Consider the following 14,674-nt stretch of genomic DNA (forward strand, 5'->3'; position numbering starts at 1 on the left):
AAATCATGTGGTATGTTTGCATCCAAACTCACTTTCCTGCTATCAAGTGTCAAATTCTTGACAACAGTGAACTGTTGAAAACTAAAGAATTGGCATGAAAAAAATGCTATCTATTTGTAGTTGTGAAATAATTACTTAATCTTGTGTTGGTGTGGAAAAAAAGATTTTGGTCTTTCTGCCTTTTCAGATTGTCTCCAGTTTTAAGACTACAACATCAAGGGCAATCTGTCAACTGGTAAAGGAATATGTTGGCCACAGGGACGGTATTTGGGATGTCAGTGTTGCGAAAACTCAGCCCGTGGTTTTGGGAACTGCATCTGCTGGTAACATTTTGCGTTGCTTGAATCTTCTGAAAATTGTGGTGTAGTCTCTTAAACAATAGCAAATGTAGATCAAAAGCATTCCTGAATACTTCACTCCACCAATGAGCACAGCTCTGAAAAAGTCGATATAAAGAAATTCAGTATCTCGAAAATTCTTAAGTTGGATTTTCCTTGAAATGCATTTAACCTTCAGAAAATTCAGGCATCCTTGTTGATGTTTCTGAAGTGTGTGTCAGTTAACTTCCCTGTGGGTCACTGACTTACTCAAGGTACCTGTTCTGATCCAAAAATCAAGTTTTCAAGGTAGGAAAAATACCGCAAGTAGAATTGGCCTTTTGATATCTACTGCAGATTAATCTGATTGGGGTAATTCCTTTTACTTGTTTTGAGAGTTGCGTTAAGTTGTAATGATTGGAAGCTTTTCTATTTTATGTGTAAGCTAATGGTCAAGAGGAGTTGGCATTACCTGGTTTTGAAGTCCGTTTTGTATGGTGTGCTGTACAGCCCAAGATAACTAGCTTGTTGAATCAGAGTTAAAAGTATACACTTGTAACAATATTTACAGCTGTTTTTTAATCTTGTAGATCATACTGCTTTGCTCTGGAGCATAGAAACGGGGAAGTCCCTTGTCAAGTATGCAGGGCACGTTGGATCAGGTAAGATAAGGGCGTGTTGTGTAAACTGGAAGCAGAATGCGTTTGGGAGGGGGAAGTGTGTTTTGGACAACTGCAAAAATGTTTATTGTGGTTTTACTGTCAGGTTTGCCAACACTGTTAGCAAGTTAACTGTAAATTTCCATTAGTTTTCATACAGTGAATGTTTTCTAATGCGATTCTTTTTTAGAGAGGAATATTAAGACAGTTCTGCAAATGCTGAATGAATAAACAACTCCATATAAAGAAATTTAACAGACACGGTTAAAACACTTAGAAGTTAAATATCAGAATTCATTAAGGCCTTCATGCGTATGCAGAACAAAGAGAAGCTTACATAATCAGAAATTGGTTATTTTGTAGAGGCTGTGTTTTATTTGGGATACAAGATACAGGTGCTGGGTGACCATCAATCTTCACTTCTTGTTCAATGTGTGATTCGATATATAATTTACTGCATGGTATTAAAGTCTTATTTTGAAGACAGTTAATTCCCTATTTGTCTTCCTGTATACCAGCATGAACATTTCAGAAATGTGACCTTAGTGTTTTTGTACTGCTCTTTGGGTGGAAAGATGCAGTGCAGTAAGTGTTTTGATGTTAATCTTCATTTTTGGTGTCCAGTTTGACAACAAGCACCTGTTTAGCTCCCTTCTACCTCGTAATGGGTAAGAATATTGGGTTTTATAGACCAAAGGTGGTGATGTTTTCCATAGCTTTAACTTGCTGATGAGAGTTGAGCTCTCATATTTCATATGGAGCATCGAGTCATGCAGCCAGAAGATGAGGAACACCATTATTAACCTGGTATGTTTGATTAGGTAATGCAGCTGGGACATCACGTGAGCTTTGCGGCAAGGACACAAATAGGATTAAGTTCTGTGCAGTAAGGACAGCTGCTTTCAGCCAGGAGTTTTGTTTGCTGCTACGACTTCTAGCTCCTGTAGCTTAAGGATTCTAAAGCCCAATAGATAGATGCGTAGAGACAACAGGTAACACTTAACTCGTACAGGTCTCTCAGGTTGCTTGCAGTGTGGTGAGGGTACGAATGGTGCCCTTTTGGCCACCAGGACATGTCTTTGGCTCATACTGATCTTACCATCAACCAAAACCCTCCGGACTCCTCTCTGCAGGGTTGCATGCCAGCCTCTTGTCCGCCAGCCTGCATGTACATCCAGGATTATGCTGTCCCAGATGCAGAATCTGGCATTTGTTCTTGTTAAATTTCATACGATTGGTGGTTGACCAGCACTTGCATCTATCAAGATAGCCTTGTAAGGCCTCTCTACCCTCAAGGGAATCAGCGTTTTCCCCTAATTTAGCATCAACCACAAACTTAGCTAGCATGCACCCAGCGCCTGTGTTGACGTGAAGATTTTTTTGTTTGTTAGTTTGTTTTTAAATTGCTTTTTGGGTAATCATGAAAATAATAAAAGACTCCAAACTATATTTAAACAGTTTGTAAACTAAGTTTTAAAAGAAAATAATTACAGTTAAATTTGAGTTCATATAGCTTGTATTTAGTTAAACTTTGTTTACTTATGTTTGACAGTTGATTGGAAATAGAGCAGGGATGTTGGATGACAGCAGTTAGTAGACTTGAGGTAGTTCAGCATGAATAATGAGTAACTTTTTCAACTTGCTACTAAATTCTAGCACTCTCTTCAGATCATGGACATCTCTTTTACTTGTATGATAGAAATGATTTTTAAGTTCTTTCCTGAAGAACTATTGAAGAGAAGCTTAAGGATTTTGAAAATGAAAGTGCTTAGTAGTGTAAGCAATTGAATCGTATACATTGAACTAAGAACAGCTTTGTAGGCTGATAGAATTCTTGCAGAACTGTATTTTAAAACAATCATGCTTCAATTACATGTAGTTTTGCAGGACTGAAGTCTAATTTATGTTCTTTCCATTGGATCTTTAGGCATTTGTTCCTGTAATCTGTAGCATTAATCAGGAAGTTGATGGTCCTATATAGGAAGTTTTCATTATGTTATAAATAATTATGATTACTTACTGCTCTAAATTTCCCCAAAGTGAATTTATCTCCAGCCATCTTGCACATGATTACATGAATATAGTTTGTTTGTCCTTTTTAACACGAAACACTTGCACTAGGTTTAGGAAATAACTTGCTAGAAAATGTGTACCGTGGTATCTGTGATTGACAGTGACTGCTTTCTTTGATACTGCATAGGTTTATGTACTCAAATATCATTGTGGTTTCTCTCACCTAAGAGATTGCTATCTGACAAGAAGTTATTTAAAACTGAAGACTTCTTGATGTCTCAATACTTTTTATGATAAAGCATTGTGAAATAATTCTTTTAGTATGCTAGCTTAAAGCTTTACTTTGTTTTACACAGTAAATTCCATAAAGTTTCATCCAACTGAGCAAGTGGCTCTTACAGGTACGTACATTGTTTTCATCTGCTGAGTATTTTAATCGTGTTGGAAAAGTAAGTACATTGTTTGCTACTGTCTCCCCTCTCACCACTTCGTCAGTATCGTTGCTGATACAATGATCTTAATATTCGAACGTGTAAGAAATCAGAGCTAGATCTTTCCATCAGTTTATCATATCATATTGTCACTTGTGCTTACCTGCTCCAAAACAGACCTCTGGAATCATAGATCTTAGCCCTTTTGGGTTAAATTATGTTTCCAGAAGTGAATGAGAAGGTTGATACTGAATGTGCAGGGAAAAAAAAAAAAAGGAAAGAAAATATGGATAGTAGTGTAACGATGTTTTCAGGACTGAGAATATTGTCATTAAGCTTTGGGTTTGAAAACTGTCTGATGTGGTTAGTGCTGTGTTTTTTATGGTCCAGCAATTAGGGTACTACCCTCGGCATTAAAGAGATCTGGATTCAATTTGCGGCTTTTGGGTAACTCACTGTAAAATGAAGATAATTGCTATTGAGGTTAGAAATTAAAATGCTGCTGCTTTCTGCTTCAGCAGTGGCTACCTTAAAAGAAGGTAGGTATGATTTCTAGCTAGGCTAACGGTGATTTAAGTTCGGCTAATTGGATTTTCCTGTTTTCATATGCTAACTGCAGTTAGTGTTGCAGTGCCATAAATAATATTGTTATGTAAACTGACTTACAAAAACAAATAAACCAAAAATGAAAAACAAAGCAAAAAACTAGCCATAGTGAGACTTCTGGTTTTCTGAGAGGTGTTTCTGCAAAATATTTCCGTTGACAATCTGTGTCACTTGATTGACATGACTACTTTAAATGAAAAAAAAAAAAGGGGGGGGTACAAGTGAGAAAAACACCTCCTTCCCTGATCCAGAATACTGACACCCAAAAGCATATAAGGCTGATGAACTTCCTTTTACCTGTCTTACTTGTTCTATTAAAAAGACATTTCTCCAAACGTTTTCACATACATTTTACTTTCGAAGTCTGTGCACACACATAGCAGACTGTTTTTCTTCTCAATGTAGCACTCTCAACACTGTACCCCCTAAGTATTAGGAGCATGTTTGTTTTGTCCATAACAAAGAGAATCTTGTTTAGTAATGGGTAAGTTTCTTTGAAAAACGGGTGAAGTCTAAAATCAAATGATACCTGCTGAGCTGTGAACTGGTGCTAGTTAAGCTGAGTTGCTTAAGGCAGAGGCAAAATAGCTTCAGTCTTGCTGTTTTGGTTTTCTCTTTAAAAATGTGCTAGAAACATGTAACAGAAGAAATCATTGAATGAAGAAGAACCCTAGCATTTTGGGAAATAGCAAATGAAAGATGGCTCTTGCATTAAATACTTTCTTCAAATGTTCCATACTAGAACAGCAGTGATATTAGAGTTTTGATTTGTAGTATTTAAGTAGATATTTTCACTGTAAGAAGGATTAATTTGGTAGATACTTACATTTTGCAGAATGAATTATGTTCTGATCTGTATTGAAGCCAGGGGCCATTTCATTGAAACTTGCTTGCCAAAAAAGTAACAATTGTGTCTGTTAGATGCCACACAGATGTTATTGCCAAATATGTAACATTAAAGCTTGTTTTTATTTCTCATGGAAATGCTCTTATTTAGTCAGTCTCTCCCTCTCTGCCTCCCCCTCCATTTCTTTGTGCTTTCTTTTTCCCCTCTGCAGCATCTGGAGACCAGACAGCTCATATCTGGAGATACATAGTACAGTTGCCTGCACCTCAGCCAACTGCAGACTGCAGTGTAAGCAATCAACTTACTGCAACTCAACTAATTGCACAGCAATTTCATCAGATATGGGTGTTGTGATAATACTGAACATTAAATTTATATGTAATTAAAAAATTGCATGATTGCAGGATTGGAAAAGGTGGGGTTTAAGGTTTTAGTTGAACGGGTATATTTCAGCATCCTTCAAAAAAAAAAAAAGATTCATGTTTTTGAAGATCAGAATAGAAGTGCAGAATAGGCTATGAAACTGCAAGCACTGACTTTTTTCTGAAGGTGATAAGCATATAAGTAAATGAGGTGGCACGTATGTTTTTTTGTAACTAGCACAATCATAAATAATAATGAAATTAAGTTAAACTAGTTAAGTTCTTGTACCTTACCTTACCGAGGTACCTGTATTAGCTGTAGTTGCTGTGATGAGAACTGGTGGTACAGGTTCATGTTTTTGGCATTTATTTAATTGTATCTCTAAATCTGATTTCTGTTTGACCCTTGCTAGTATTCGTCATACTAACTGACATTTGCTGACTGAATAAAAGCCTGGGAACACCATTTACTGTAGGCTGTCAAGTGCTGTATTTGACTTCAAGTCACCCTTACTAAATTGTGAAGACAAATGTAGCTCATAGTGAGAGCTTCTCAGTAAGCTGCGTAGGGGCAGGAGATGACTGTATGATAAGAGATATGTAGGTAGATTTCTAAATGGCAAATGTTTGATTCAATTGAGTTGATTTGGAATTTCTATTTTGAAAGAGCAGTACAAATATTACTTTTTCACATCTGAATATGGTGAAGGAGGGGTGTATTTTGGTAGGATTCAGAGATGGATGATTTTACCTTAGCATAAGAGTTTATTTTGTATCCGGTTTCTGTCAGCATGCAGTTCTGATGTAAAGACCAACAGACAAATCCTGATGTCAGGATTTTAATTCTAATGGATAAAAATATTACTGTAAATGATTCTCTTCCCAAAGATTAAAAAATAGCGTCCTGCTAGATGCTTCTGATTTTTTTAAAAAAAATTAAAGGTAAGAAACTCCTGTGATACATGCATGGGAATGAAACTCAGGGTAATAGAGCGAGAGGATTTACGGAAAAGATTTGCCAGACAGTAAGGTGGACAGATATTCAGAGCTAAACAGTCCAGGAGAGATTTGAAAATGAAGAAGCTATTAAAAATGCACTTAACTCACCTGTCTTATGCCTTCAATTAAGATTTTCATAGTAGATACCTGAGTAGGCTAGGTTCTAGAGAATTAAGCTACCCATGTTCACATTAAAAGGGTTTGGTTGCATTTACACTGTAAAATGTAACTTTGAGACATTCCTTCCCATTTATTTTTATTCTTTTTCCTATTGCATTTTATAGCAAGTGTCCGGAGAAGATGAATTTGAGTTCTCAGATAAGGATGAACCTGATGGAGACGGAGATGGTTCTAGTGACTGTCCCACTATCAGAGCCCCGTTAACTTCGCTCAAAAGCCATCAAGGAGTGGTCATAGCAGCCGACTGGCTTGTGGGGGGAAAGCAAGCTGTGACAGCTTCGTGGGATAGGACAGCAAATCTGTATGATGTAGAGACTTCCGAACTAGTCCATTCTCTTACAGGTATTTCTTCACTCACATAAAGATAAAATCGGTGGTTTAGTGTTATACGTGGGATTACTTTTAGATACAGAAACATTGGGAAAGTTAAGTTGCTTTGCTGGAGTGTGGTGTGAGCATGTGCAGGACTTACGCTGCTGCTCAGTGCTGCAGTGGCTTCTAAAATTCCAACCTGGCAAATCCTGTGAGCATGAATTTGTGTTGTTTCAAGCATGTGATATGTGGCCTATGAAGCAGTTGTTTGTAAAGTGAATGCAGCCAAATTTCAGTTCTTGCGAAGTGTTTTTGTTGTCTTTATGGCATATTAAGTAGCAATAATCTATGGCTACTTAATAATCATGTGAAATGAGTGGTAATTTTTCATGTTTTTTTTTTTGCTTCTAAATACAGTTCTAAACTTTTACAGCAATAGTAAAATGAAAGTTTGGAATGATGCTTATTATTGTTTTACTGTTTGTTTAAAATCACCAGCACTTCATTCCAAGCATATGTGGAAATGAAAAGTCTTATTTTCATTACCTTACATGTTCTCATCTGTGCTTCTAGGGCACGACCAAGAGCTAACGCATTGTTGTACACATCCCACCCAGCGTCTTGTGGTGACATCATCCCGCGATACAACTTTCCGTCTGTGGGATTTCAGAGATCCTTCTATCCATTCTGTGAATGTCTTTCAGGGCCACACAGAGTAAGTGACATGTAATTCATGATTAATAATAATAAAAATTTTTTTTACAAGTTCTTAAAGTATGAATGTCGTCAGTTGCTTATCCAAGCAAAGACGTTCATGTGCTCCTTGAGGTACTAAGTTAATTTCCCTGTTTTATAAGACTATTTTTTTTTTTTTGCATCAGTTACAGTGTAGTTTAGGGGTATTGCTGCAGTTGATCAAACAGGTCATCTCTGCTTGTCGTGATACTCAGTGTGAAATAAATCACCAAATTACAGAATAGTTAAGGTTAGAAGGGACCTCTGGAGGTTATCTGGTCTGTGAAAAGTCAATTTTCATACTTAAAATCACCTTTAATTGTAAGTTTTACTTAGTTTTACCGTATACGTTTAATATATCATGAGCTCTGGCTGTTGTTTTGGAAACTGAGTACTACTGTGTGACATTTGAAGGAGAACAGATAAGAGTTTCTGTGAAAATTGTTTTTATTTTCACCTACAGTCAGTATTGTTACTGCCTTTTTGTTCTCATCTGAGATCCAAACCATCATCAAACCCTAGTAATATATGGTTCGGAATTGAAGTTTGGTTCCTTTCTGCCATATTTGATACTTCGTAGCACTTGCTTCTCTCTTGAAAGCAGTAAAGCTTCTGGTGGGAGAGTAAGAGCAGTATTTCCTAAATGGTTCACTGCTTGGTGGCACAGCCTTGGGGCGGCAGAGCCAGGAGCACAGGCACCAGAGCGCCCAGCAGATGGCACCACAGCTCTGCTGGTGGCCGCCAGCCTGGGTGCCTGCAGCCCCAGCTCAGAGCTGTCAAAGAAAAAAAACTCACACGTAAAAGAGGCTCTTAGGTGCCAGCCTCTGAACTCAGAGGGTGGCATACCACTTCTGCCTCTTAAAACTTTGCCATCAGACATGTGATTCCTGGTTCCAAAAGCAATTTTTAGTTTTGGGAATGTGAGGGAGAAAGTCAAAACTTTAAACCTGCTCAGAAACTACATTTTCTGTTCAGTGCCATATTATGCTTTGTGTCTGTTTGCCTACTAAAGACGTAGGTGGATAGTGTAATTTCAAATTCCTTTCTTATTAGCTGTAATGATTTAAGATTTAGTCAAAATGGCACTTTATCTTTTAAAAATAAACTGCAATGTAACAGACTGAGACTGTTACATACAGAATATGATTTTATAAGTTGACTTCCAAAAACAAAAAGCAATTACTGTGTGTTGCCTTGTGTGATCAAGTGATATTCTGTCAGAACAGGTGTATGTATACCAGAGATGAGAGTCTATTTGTATTTTAAGTAAATGGACTAAGAAATCACCTGTTATTTTGGCGTCCTGAGCATATAACTGTTTGCTTTATTAGAAGTGGGGTATTTCTTGTAGTTTACTTCTATCACAGTTCTGCTATAGTCCAAGAAAATTAAACATTGTCCAGTAAGGCCAGATGGAACCTGTTGTGATCATCACATCTGTCTTGGGCTTCTTACATTGATGCCTATTTTTAATTAAGAGGTAAATTTAGAAGAATTGTCCAATTTTATGTTAGGTTCTTCAGTAACAAAGGTTTTAACTTAGCCCTTGGTACATCCTGTAAGTTGTTTGTTCCAGCATTTAACCTCCTTGTTAAACTTTTTGTGCTTTTGTAGTGTGACTTTGTCTAGCTTTAATTTCTGGCAACAGGATTTTATCTTGCCTTTTTATTATACCTGGTATACCTCCAGTTTGTATCACTTACTACTATTCCCTGTCGTATCACTTACTACTATTCCCTGTCTGATTTTTCTGCTTGCACCACAAGGAATTTATATTCCTAGTACTGTTAATTTCCAATCACATCCTTCTATGAGATGTTTAACAGAGCCCTGGGAAAAGGATACAATATCATCCAGACATTGACCTGTTGCAAGTTAATTGAGCTGATTTCCTGAGTTCAAGCCTCTCTGTTTTGCACTTAAGTGGTTTTAGCCCCAGCAGGCAGCTGAGCACCACAGAGCTCCTTGCTCACTCCCCTGCACTGGGATAGGGGAGAGAACGGGAAGGGTAGAAGTGAGAAAACTCCTGGGTTGAGATAAGGACAGCTTAACAGGTAAAGCAAAAGCTGCACCCACAGGCAAAGCAAAGCAAGGAATTCACTGACTACTTCCCATCAGCAGCAGAGGTTCAGCCTGGGAGGTTCAGAGGCTGCATACAGCAGGTGAACTGGAGCTTTCCACTGCTGTCATCTGCAGCCACACAGTGAAAGGAGAAGGAATATGCAATAATCTGAAAGAGCTAGAGAATGTCAGTGTTTTTCTGTCTTTTCAGGTATTCTACATGTGCTGAGATCTTTCTAGATTTACACCTTCAAGGTGTAAAATACTGTCTTCAAAAGCAGCTTTGGGTAGCTCTTAGTTGAATGCCCTTTGTTAATGCTTCTTGATTGTTCAGTGCCTTGTTAGGCACCAACTTGTCATGGCAATAAGCATGTTTCTGGCTTCAGAAACATCATCTGAGCAGGTGCTTTTGACCTAGGCTGAAAAAAATTCATAATTTGAGTTCTCAGGCTCAAATCTTTGTTGCTAGTTTGAGCCAGTGCATCAAGATGAATGTGTTAGTTGTTGGATCTTACGTCTTTGTGGGCAAACTCAGAGAAAAATTGCTCAAAGTGGATCTCGTGTTACTGCTGATGAAGAGCAGAATGGGGTGGCCTGTAGCATTTCCAGACTACTGCATATGCCTTCGACTTTCATTCCAAATGTGTGGCTACAGGAGATGTGCGGAAGGCTCCAGTACCTCTGCTAGCCATATATCTCTGAATATACGGCTGATGGTGAGTTGTGCTTTGTTGTGAGAATTGTGAAACGAGGGAAGTGCAAATAATGTCTCACTTTTTCAACTTTTCATCTTCTAACTCCTATTTCTGCTGTAAAATCTGAATTAAAAAATGTAAAAATACTTGATTAGTAGCTGATTAGGATGCTGGGTTGAATTCTGACATTTAATGAGTGTGGAATTAATGTCAAAATGGCATCCTGTATTAAGAGACTAATGATTGTTTTAGTTTCATGGACACTCAAGTTTGCCAAGGTCAGCAGGCTTTCCCAGATCCTTTGTTCTGCAAGGTTTAATTCTCTTACCCTGCTGTGTGTCTTGCTCACCTTTGAAAGCCAAGGTGATGTGGGCGAAGGGAGAATACCTTGTTGGATGCTGTCAGTGAAATTCAACCAGTTTCAAGCACTGGGTCGTCTTGAGATATTCCTGGTCTTTCTCAGCTATTAATGCCATCAGCGATGCTTTACTGTGTCTACTATTTTTCTGCTGTTCCTAATCAAGGAATGCCTTTGGCATTCCCCGTGTGTGGGTCTCTCAACTCAGCTTCTGTAGGAAGTGCAAAATTTGTCTGTGAAATCTGTTGTTTTTCTGCCCAAGCCTTACTGATTAACTCGATGATTCTTCTCTTACTGTATCTATCTTGTTCCGTCTCCTCCACAAAATTAGGAGTTTTGTTAGGGTGTCAGTACCACGTGTGTAAAATGGTAACATAACTGGGTTTGTAAGCGCCAATAATCAGTAGTATGCAACTTAGCTTTTTTTCTTGTAAACATTATATCATCAGACAAGAGGGAAGGCATTAGAATGTGATGCTGTGGAGTTGATATCAGAGAGATTCTAAACACTTTAAAATGACACTTAGACTGTCTCTGTTCTTGAAATGTTTTTGCCATCTTTATTTTGAGAGGAATAATCAAAACTTGATGAAGCTTAATCCTTTCTTCCTATAAAAGGAATGTACGTAGCGTTATAGAGAAAATTAGTTGAAAAGAAACCTCCTGTAGGGTTGTACAGCAAGGAAACTTGCTGTAGGGCATACTGCTTAGAGTTCCAAGTAACTGATCTTATCTTAGCAAGTTCTCTGCTATATAACCAGTAGTATGCACTCAGAAATAGAGAGACGTACTGCAATCACTTTTGAAATCCTGGAAAATGAGTCATTCCATAAAAGCTAGTTGTATGTTTGTCAGTATTTGAATATTTGGACAAATAAAGAGAGTTACTGCACCGTCATGGAGTTGCTGAATTGATGAAAAAGCTGTTTAAAAGATAATATTCTTTGATAATTTTATATTTTTTTTTGCTTTTTAATTTGTCATTGACTAATTTTCTTGTAGAGAAAATTGCTTTTACTTAAAAAAAATATAAAAAAGTGAACATCTTTTTTTTATCTGGAAGAGTAACTGTTTACAATTAAACCCCCTGTAGCTAGTAATTTTTTAAATAATAATAATAAGATCCACCATGCGTTTATTTGGGGGAATGGGGTATATAACACAGAGTTTCACTGTACTCGATGTTAGCCATTGGAGTTTTTGTCAGTCACTTCAAAAAAGAGATGTGGGCAATAAATCTATTTAGTTGTTTGTGAATGCTTTAAGCTTTACTACAGTAGGTGGAGAGAATCTTAATTCCATTTGTGAATGCATGCTCTAAAAGTACTATGATTTTTTTTCAAATGACCCACAAAAAAGCATAGCCAAAGGCCTTTTCTTTATATCCTGTTCAATGGAAAACACTTCATAGTGTTTTGTTGTTTTAAAGCTTACCTAACACATGCAGCAAGACTGCAGGGATAAATGAACCTTTTTTATCCCATCATAAAGGTAATGGAATTGATTTTAAAGACATCTGCACCTTAACTAATTTGCTAACTTGCCATTGAGTGATTCTCATAAAAGCTAGCAATTGGTTTTCAATCCTGTATCGTTTTGTTAAGACAGAGAAAAAGAGACACAGGTTGTTTTCTCTGAATGTCATGAAACGCATATCTTTGAAATAGGCATTGTTGATTTAAACGCTAGAGATGACTTTTCAGCGTGAAGCTGTCTCTGAATTCCCACCGTTTTTGTGTTAATTCTTCCGTGGTTTGTTTTTAGTGCTTCTCAAGTGGGAGGAAGAAGCTCTGCTGATATTCGGAGATAAACCCAGAAACAGACTTTGGGAGTTGTGTGTGTAGCTGCTCTTGGAATTAAGTTCCTTAGCACTTCTGAAACCTGAGTGCACGATCAGATGTGGAGGTGTTGGTGTGCTCCTTACGTGGTACTCCTGTGGCCAGGGCAGTCTGTTGTCCTTGTCTGGAGGCTTTAAATCCAGGTCCAGGCTTCCCCACAGACTGCGGGGTGCTCTGTGTGAGGATATGCTTAGTTCCCCTAACAGAAGGTAAACTCCTGTGTACAGGAAAGGCTGCCCCAAATACCTCTTTCTTTAGGTTTCATTCCTAAATTTTACCGCTTGGAATACGAAACACGAGTTGGAACACTCCGATTTTGTTGCTTAACTATGATTTGGTGTACATCGAGTGTGTTTATCTGAAAACTCTCTTTTAGTTCATTTTCTCCAGAACCTCGGCCCACATGCGGGTTAGTGCTTTTTAGTAGCTGCCTTCCCACTGCCAGGAAAACACGTCCTCTCCGAGTAGTCAACAGCAAATCCCAGCATAGGTTGCAAATCAAAATGGAAACAGCAGTGTTAACTTTCTTTTTTGGTGCGTTGCCAGTAAGTGTTCTGCATCAGCATTTCATGGTCCAACATTTTCCACATCATTTTTTTTTCCCTGTGTGTGAAATTTCAGCAGATTGTTATGCAAAACAGTTCCGTGTCTCAGTGTGACTGGGGAGACAGCTGTTCGGCCTAATGAGGAGTGCTAGCACTACAGTATTTCTGTTGATTGAGACCCACGGAGGGAGCAGAATGTTCGAGGCCAGGCAGCGGTGTGTGGTGAGGAAGTGCCACGCTGTCAGCTGGAAGTACACGCTCGGCTGCTCCCTACGACAAGATAAATGAGTTTTGCTGGGGTTTGGCGGAGGCTGAAGCTTTTCTGGAGAATGGTCGTAGCACACCAAACTCCCTGTGGGACCCGTGGTTTGAAGTGTCATAAGACTGCTGCTTCTTTGCCATTTTTTTTTTAACGTCCTATAATACCTGTCATCTTTTTTGAGTTATTAAAAACCTAATGTCTTCTAGCATTCCATTAACACGGGGGTCTGATGATCTTTTGTTGACACTTTTTATTAATTTTGCCAAGGGGACGTTAACCGCAATTTAAGTTGGGTTAGAACAAATTGAAGACTAGTATCGATGGAAAGTAAAAGCAGCCCCATGAAAATGCAGAAAGCAGCCTTTTAATTTTGCGATGTGGGCGGGATTAGGGAGGCAATACTTCTGAAAGGTTATTGGGATGCTGGCTGCTCTGCCAACTTCTTTCTTCCCACACAGACTTTGCTTTGCTTGCTTCTCAGGAAGTGGGTTTTCTCAATGTTGCCTTTTTGCAATAGAAAGTGCTTTTATATCTAGCCTTTGAATTCAGAGCTCCTTATGAAAAAGGCTATTGTAGTCACGTGCTTGTAAATAGTGCATATCTCAGTCTGCAGTGCCTTCCAGTGGAGTTTTGGGATGGGAGCCAGAGGATGAAGACTACTAAATGCCTTTAAGGACATCACGGAAAACAGCATGGCAGCTTTCCTTTTGCCTTTCTACCCTTTTCCCAGTCATCACAGAGAGCTACAGGAGAACTTCACTGCACTTCTGTTTTACAAACTTCTTCCTGATGTGCCCAGTAATATCTGAATGAGTAGTTAAACTGAAAGTACTACAGAAAAGGATTTTAGTTTATTTTGGAAATCTTTTCCTTTTGAGAGGAGCAGAAAGAGCTGAGCAAACCTAGAGCTGGCGTTCTGTTTGCATGGCAAAGGCTTTGAATGTTTTCATTTGAAAGATGATAAATCTAAGAAAGAGAGACCTTCTGTGGTCAAAAAGACTTAACTGTACTTAACTGTGTTTGACAGTGATAAGTGATAAAGGAGAACCAATACGAGATCAAAGAAGCCGGAAAACTGTTTAAAGTTGTGGAAAAAAGCATCCAAAATTGGAGGTTTATTTAAAGACAGTTTGGGAACGTGTTACGACCATAATTGGAACAAAATATATGATGGGAAAACAGATCATATCTGTGTGTTGTAGCAGAATACTAAAATGCTGCCTTTTCACTCACCTGGAGTCTTTCTACGACTTGAATTCCTCATGCTGTCATGTACAAGGTGGTCTCGCAATGTGCGCAAAGTGTACAGATTTAATAGTCAACTTTAAACTGCTAAACATTATTTCAAATGTGTTACACTGATATGGAGTTCAGTGGAAGTCTGAAAAGTTTTCCTGTGACGTATTTTGCAGCTTGTGTTCTAGAACTTGGGGAAGGAAATGCAGAAATTACTA

The 14,674-nt window shown here is 38.2% G+C and overlaps 1 protein-coding gene across 3 annotated transcripts in view; it reads left to right on the forward strand.

Annotated features, from left to right (window-relative positions):
- The window catches only part of WDR37 (WD repeat domain 37), a 43,671-nt gene that overhangs the window by 22,144 nt on the left and 6,853 nt on the right, over positions 1 to 14,674 (forward strand). For all 3 annotated transcript variants that reach the window (XM_013185755.3, XM_048047588.2, XM_048047589.2), the window contains 6 exons: positions 188 to 323; positions 908 to 979; positions 3,346 to 3,390; positions 5,085 to 5,161; positions 6,519 to 6,756; positions 7,300 to 7,441. In XM_013185755.3, the coding sequence (XP_013041209.1) occupies positions 188 to 323; positions 908 to 979; positions 3,346 to 3,390; positions 5,085 to 5,161; positions 6,519 to 6,756; positions 7,300 to 7,441 (710 nt within the window). The remainder of the gene's footprint in view (positions 1 to 187; positions 324 to 907; positions 980 to 3,345; positions 3,391 to 5,084; positions 5,162 to 6,518; positions 6,757 to 7,299; positions 7,442 to 14,674) is intronic.

This window comes from Anser cygnoides, chromosome 2 (assembly GCF_040182565.1).
Source record: "Anser cygnoides isolate HZ-2024a breed goose chromosome 2, Taihu_goose_T2T_genome, whole genome shotgun sequence".
Lineage (NCBI taxonomy): Eukaryota > Metazoa > Chordata > Aves > Anseriformes > Anatidae > Anser > Anser cygnoides.